The 7500-nt window shown below is 45.2% G+C and overlaps 1 protein-coding gene across 1 annotated transcript in view; it reads left to right on the top strand.

Moving 5' to 3' along the window:
- The window catches only part of grin2aa (glutamate receptor, ionotropic, N-methyl D-aspartate 2A, a), a gene marked incomplete at both ends in the record, with an annotated part of 93052 nt that overhangs the window by 51694 nt on the left and 33858 nt on the right, over positions 1 to 7500 (top strand). Inside the window, one exon of the mRNA XM_084488785.1 lies at positions 2240 to 2671. Within this exon, the coding sequence (XP_084344911.1) occupies positions 2240 to 2671 (432 nt within the window). The remainder of the gene's footprint in view (positions 1 to 2239; positions 2672 to 7500) is intronic.

Genomic DNA, 7500 nt, shown 5'->3' with positions numbered 1-7500 from the left:
GACCGCGACCCATCCAGCATGTCTGTGATCAGACCAGCCAGGTGATCGGTGGCCAAGGCTTTCCCGAACGCTCGCCGGATATGACTTTGTATTCCAAGCTTAATCTCCGAGAGAATACACGTCCACAAAGGGAAAAGCCAGAATGGCATGGAACGCCCCTGCTCCAAGGCAAGCTGACAGTTAGCAGTTGAACCTCACCTTAAATGGTTCAGCACCCATAAGTAATACGATTACAGAGATGAAAATATTAAGGAAAAGTACTGAAATGGGTCACTTGCACTTGTGGGAGTACACAGTGGTAAGCGGTGCCTAATTACTGAGCGAAGGAATAACAAAAGGCCTGTACGGGTCGGTTCTCCGGACAGACTGCTGACTGGCTGGTCTATTTGTAGAGTGTTCTCTCTTCTCATTGGTTGAATGAACGACTGACTAATACGGGTACAGTGTCTACAAACTTCTCACTTTCGCATAAGTTGCTAATTTAAATAATATTGTACATATTTTGCAATATGTAGGGCAATATTTATCTTGAATTAACATAGCTTTTACTTAGGCTAACCCTTTTAACCTTCCGATTTATTATCCAGAGATAACAGACAAAACAAAGTCCAACAAAAACAATACGAGAATGAAAGGGGGTGACGTCCCGGATCTTGTAAACTCAAAAGAGTTTTTAGCTTTAGTAGTAACATGTCACATTGGAAGGCTCTATCACTATTACCTGGCTTGAAGATATTCTCTGTACTTTCTTCATAGTTTGCCTTGTTAATTCTCTTTGTGTGGACGGCACCACCATAGCGCTAAAGAGAATTTTTACTCTCCGATCAGAGAGGACATGTCTCTTTAATACGATTAATGAATAGTTCAATATAGTTCAATATCTCGCAGCTTCTATGCTATCTGTTCATATAAGTGTTTGGTTAGAGTGATCACCAGGGAATTTAGTTTTTTAGGAGTTGCATTGGAATGGGCAGTAGACACTTGGAAAATACTTTTCTCATGAAGTGTTGCTCAGAATAAAGTACAGATATTTGTCTATGTTTTTTATGATCATTTTTTAAACTCATAGGATAATATGGCAACCCACTTGAACAGGTATGACTCGATACGTATTTCTCTTCGCACCACAATCTTTTTTCATGGCATATATGATTAAAACAGTTGTCTAGATCGGTGAAAACCTCCCAAGGTTAGAAACAGAGAAAATATCGAGACCTATTTGGTTCTTTCTTCACTAGTATTTCTGGCCCAACCGCGCCCCCACAACGAGCTATAATAAGGACCGCACTGTATCCCTGTAGACCACGTGAACGCGCAGCATTGACATAAAAAAAGGCCCTGAATCCTAATAGTTTTATGGCACTAATGTTTGATGGGGTGGAGCCCCGTCCCCCTGAACATGCAATTTGAAAATGTGAGCAGCTATTAGCAATCAAATGGCCGCTCTCTCGGCTTGTTGTGTTAAAACATTTATTTGACCTTTTTTTTCCCTTATTTTTCCCTCAATGCCTCATCTGGGTTAGCATGCTAAAAATTATGGCCCATTAGGCCCTAATTTGATCGCTCTATCAAATCCCCCAGACGTTAAAACTACACTAACGCATCTTGTATTAACACTCCATCTCCTTTCTGAAAGATTGCAGCTACTGCAGTTGTAGATAAGAGACAGCTGGTCTATTGTTATAGATGGCATTGTCTATCTACCGTTCATACCATATATAACAGTGTAGCGTCTGATTCTAGTTTGTTCTTCATGTTTCCAGACACGTAGCGTAAAGAATTAGCCCTATCATTTGTGAGTGAGTTGAGAATGTCGTTCGCAATCCAATCAGCGGTCTTGTGTTGTTGTACCAAAGTGATCAGAGCCAGCTTGATGTTGAAACACGTGTTTTATTCCCTTCCTTTAACGGCATGTTTGTTCAACAGGGAAAGCTTTCCGCTGGGACTCTTGTGAAACACGTCATGCCTGCGCTTACTTAGTGATTGGTTTGGGAGGCCCTAGGCAAGAGGAAATCGCCGGTCTCACTAAAACTAATACGAGTAAACATCCACAAATTGGTTCCCCTTGCAACTACGTGTCACCCTCACCCAATTCAGTGTGCTCATCAACCCAGCCCATTGCAGTGTATCACCACCTCACCATCTGCAGATGTATGGTCAGAACGCTCCTCCATCATTACCCTCCATCCCCTGTTCACCTCTCTCTGTGTGTCTGCGTGCCTCCCCCCCCCCCCCCCAGCTTCGTGGGCTGGGACCTGCAGAACATCATCACCCTGGACGCGGTGGAGGAGGACAGCCGCTCACAGATCATGCTGAAGAAGGTGCAGTCGCCCGTGGTGCTGCTGTACTGCTCCAAGGACGAGGCGCTCTACATCCTGGAGGAGGCCCGCTCCCTGGGCCTGACGGGCTTCGGCTACATCTGGATCGTGCCCTCGCTGACCACCGGGAACCCAGAGGTCACGCCCGAGGAGTTCCCCTCGGGCATGATCTCGGTGTCCTACGACGACTGGGACTACCCGCTGGAGGCCCGCGTCCGCGACGGCCTGGGCGTCATCGCGTCGGCCGCTGCCGCCATGCTGACCGAGTACGGCGACGTGCCCGAGACACGCACCTCGTGCTACGCCCAGGGGGAGAAGCCGGGGAGCAAGCTGCCGCCCAGCGCCCTGCACAAGTGAGGAGACCGCGCCCCCCTGTGTGTGTGTGTGTGTGTGTGTGTGTGTGGGTGGGTGGGGTGGGTGTGTGTGTGTGTGTGGGGGGGGGGGGGGGGGTGTGAGAGTGACAGAGTATGTGAGTGATTCCTTAAATGCTTAAAGGAATGTAGGTATGATTTAAGATATATTATTTATACCTTATATATAAAAGACAGCCATTTGTCAGATATTAATGAGTCAAATGCTCTGTGAGAAGATCTGTTTCTAGTGGACTGTGCCTGCGGACCATTTCGCAAATTTCCGTCTATTCCCAGATGATTTTGGGGGGGGGGGGAATCCATAATATTTTTGGTTGTTTAGTTTCAAAACCTTGAATGTTGAATCTTGCCTTCAGCCACTTTAAGTTGCTCACTCACTTTGAGTCCTCCTATTTAATTCCAAACAAGTCTTGACTCGAGACGAGGACTCCAGCCACATGCTGATGCCCTCTGTGTTTTCCCCACGTCGATAAATCCTGATGGATGCTCGGCCGGTCGTCGTAAAGAAAAAATACGTAGGCGGGGGAATCGAATGTGGTGCCCTGTGGCACAGAGTTAGATTCTTGGACGTGTTGTGATATTTAACACGTCTGGACGTTTTGGCTCTCCTCTGATGTAACCCATTAATTGCCCTTGGAATTCCCTGTTCCGCGCCATCCACTTGACATGAGAAGGGTCTCCCTGTTCACTTTCTCCACCATCGGTTTTTAGATTAGCAAGTTAATCATGTCGGCACGATGGCACGCAATCCACACTAAGAGATTTCACAAGCTGAATTTAAATGCAATATAATTAGGAAACATTAATGTATAAAAAAAAAAACTTGTTTCTATAACAATGTTCGTTTCAATAATGGGATTAGAGAGGCTACTCTGGAGAACAGTGTAAATGATGCTTCGAGCTGATACAGGAAACTGCACACAGCGATTTAGCTCTGGCTGCGCTCGCCACTTGAATAAGCTGTGGTTTTGAAAATACCAATAAAATGCATTCAAGAGTGTTTGAATATATATATAGAGAGAGAGATACTATGTACTCATTGTTTGATCTTAGAAGAAGCACCAGGTGATGGCCTTGGTGGTGGCCCAGGTGATGGCCTAGGTGATGGGTGGCCACAGATGTCTCTAGGTCAAGCCTAGTTCAGGGCAGAGAGCCAGTCTCGGTTGTTGGATCAAGAACTGTAGTCTAGTTAGATTAGAGAACACTTTAGTCACTCGCACACACACGCACACACACACACACACACACACTAGTACGCAAGTACACATGCACGTGAGAACACACACACACACACACACACACACACGCTTATTGGCAAAATATACAAACCCATACATGCAAATACAAAAGCTAGGCCTTGGCACATGGACACACACACAGTGACACATGCAACTTTCATGAATATATTTTCCCAAGAACTAGAAAGAAGGGCAACAGGAAATCAAACAAAAGTGAAAGATGGATGATAATCAGAGAGGAAAATGGTGCCTGCCAGCAGTGCAGCAATCTGACCAAGTGATAAATTTGGCACCCTGCAAAAAAGCAGGTGTGGGGTTGTGTGGGTTTATGTGTGTGTGTGTGTGTGTGTGTGTGTGTGTGTGTGTGTTGTGCTTTCTGCTTTTGTGTAGGGCTATGGGTTAAAAGAGAAATAGCTCCTTGCAGGAGTGTGTTGTGCCATGACAGATTTACAGTGTTTCTCACTGACCTGTGCCGAACAGTAGGTCTTTAACAGACCTGAGCACTTATTCATCACAATGTGTGTGTGTGTGTGTGTGTGTGTGTGCGTGTGTGTGCGTGTGTGCGTGTGCGTGCGGGTGTGCGTGTGCGTGCGGGTGTGCGTATTTGAGCGTGTGTGTGTGTGTGTGTGTGTGTGGTGACTGTAGTTTGTTCTGACAGGTAATTATAGTTTTCTTGCCCAGATATACGAGGGTCGAAATTTGGTTTGGATGCTCAAGCACACACAAATACTCACTCATTCACTCACTCACTCACATTCTAACTCACACACTCACACATTCACTCACACATAGCATAGAAACCAGGGAGTAGTTGTCATCTATGCTGTGTAAAGCCAAATATATGCACTTTGCATAGAGAGGAGAGGAGAGGTATTGATATAACTATAGGTGCATTAAAAGAACCCTAACCACACACTCGCTCTCTCATTCCTTCTCTCTCTCTCTCTCTCTCACTGTCTCTCTCACACAAACACTTTACACATTATGGCAGCAACCACATTAACCTTTTACATGATATAATTCAAGGAACAAACAAATATTATCAAGCTATTCAGAAAACCCAGACACACAGACACACAAACAGTGCGACTTCTACCCCCACGTTTCTTGCTTGGCAATCAGCCAATGTGTAGTTATTGTATTGAGTGTTAGGCCTATTTATTGTACATTTTGAGAGCCGTATTCGATTGAGAGACACATCATATATTTGGTTACCTTCAAATATTGCATATAATATATATATATACAGACAGAACCAACAGTTTTGTGAGTCATTGGTGCTATCATGAGTTCCTCAGCGGAATGATTCTATCTGGTGAAGCCTTCGTGGCCGTTTCATCTCGCCTCTTTTTTATCTTGCTCGGATGGGCGCTCTCGTCTTTTGTCCTGCGAGTATTTTTTTTCATGCAGTCGGGGTGGATCCGAAATTATTGCTGACCGCATTTGTGAGAATCTTGTGATACTTTTTCTACATAATATTTCTACATCAACAGTCCCCCAGGGGCCCTCGCCTGGCGTGGTCTGGTTGGATCTTTGGTTTGTTTATTCCTTTGCTTGAGCCTTCCATCCCCACCAACCCGTATCTGCTGCTGATATGACACAGGGAGAGTATAAGCCTGTCTTCTTAAAGATTTCAAACTTGCAGGTTGTGCCACAGGGAAAGCAATAAAAAGGAGGAATTTATCTGAAGGGGTGTCTTCCATTTCCACTGCAGTACATGTTTAGCGCAGAACAAAACCCATACCACATGCACGCGCGCACACACACAAACACGCACGCATGCATGCATTCACTCACACACATGCATTATTGATATTTTTTGTTCTTACTCATACCAGGAGTGTCTGCATCTCCTTTACTTTCTCCCTCTCCTTGCCTCTCTACTCCCTACCTCTTATTTATTTTTTTGCTTCATCCAATCTCTGTTTCTCTCTTTCTATCTCACTTTCTATGGCTCTCCTTCCTTTCCCCACTTCCTCTTCCTCCCTGTCCCCCTCCTCCTCTTCCTCCCCCTCTTCCTCTTCCTCCCCCTCCTCCTCTTCCTCCCCTCCACCCCCGTCCCCCCACCACCTCCTCCCTGATGATCAGATTGATTAGAGGGATAATGGAGAGTGGGTTTTTGCACACTGAAACTCGTCGCCACATTTGGGAGGACCTCGGTGCTGGTGGTTCAGGGTTGCTCCTAGTCGTCGTCCACTGTCCCTGGTCCCCGCTATGTGTGCCCGTCTCCTAGCAACCCCCTATCAGCTGCACCTGTTTGGTGGGCAACAAGCCCGGACACACAGACAGAGACAGATGGACACCTCCCCTGCACACACACATTTAATACCTATTGAAGACACACACACATGTACAGACACAAACATGCAAAACATGCTCTTGCGACGCTCCCTCTTGAGATTAATCTCTCGTTGGCTACTGTGACAGATCAATGAAAAGCTCTGCCTGTCACCCGTGTCTTCCCACTGCTTATGAAAAGCGTTGGGCGGACTGAACCCGGTGTGATCAGAGCATGGCGGAGAAGCCACATGCATACAAACCACTACCGTATCAAACAAACCAAAGCCAACCATTGCCCAACAATGTCCTGGAACGTCAGTCCCTTTCTCTCATGTTAGAACACCAATTAGGTCCAATCTTATTGGGGCTCCAGCCGTCATATTATGGTATAGCAGAACTTCTGGGGAGAGTCGACACAGAGACTGGCATAGAGAAACTAATTTGCGCGAGTGGTTAAAAACTTTTAGAAAAAGGATATGAATGTGTTTTTTCCACAATGGCCATTCTACAGTGTGGATTTAAAACCTTTACAGACACGTTTTCTCACAAAAAAAATGGGAGAAATATATTATTTTTTAAATATATAATTGCAGTCTTTGCGATTTGCATATCGCGTTCTATTACATCGCAATTTCGATTTGAATTAAATTAATTGTTCAGCCCTAGGACGTTCTAGCTTATATTCCTACCGGGATAAGTTAACCAGGGCTGGCTTTTTTACTAGCTGACTAGTTTGCTATTTGCTAGCCAATTACACACCCACAGATCCCTCCTCCAGCAATATGATTGGTCCAAACAGATATGAAGTTAAAGAAAATGAAACGCAGTTTACCCAGATTTGAGCTTGTCTGCTTATAAAACGAGATTATCAATCTACAGATCAGAACATAGATTTCACCATCAGCTCCACGTGGCCTTTCCAATTTGTCTCCAAAGATAATGTTGGCCTGCACAGTGCTTCAGAGAAGGCCCCCGTTGTGCTCTCTTGCTTATTGGAAACTTCTGGTTGGTAGACGTTGGTTGCCCAGCCACCCAAACGCAGTTGGACCGCCAGCTGATGGCAGTGCCAGCAGGACGTTTTTAATGCTTATCAGGTCATAACAATGGGTTAGACCCACGCTATGCACTTCGCTTATGCCGCTAGTTACTCCAATAAAAATAGCCAAACTACTACATTTCTCAAGAACACAATTTAGATTCATAGAGAAAAATCTATATATATATATATATCACTTCCCCTCCACAGTGGGAAAATTGAACAGCTAAAACTGTTGCTGCTACACAAGCCACTAG

This window comes from Micromesistius poutassou, assembly GCF_964030765.1.
Source record: "Micromesistius poutassou genome assembly, chromosome: 1".
NCBI classification, from domain to species: domain Eukaryota; kingdom Metazoa; phylum Chordata; class Actinopteri; order Gadiformes; family Gadidae; genus Micromesistius; species Micromesistius poutassou.
This window is presented reverse-complemented; position numbering and strand designations above follow the sequence as displayed.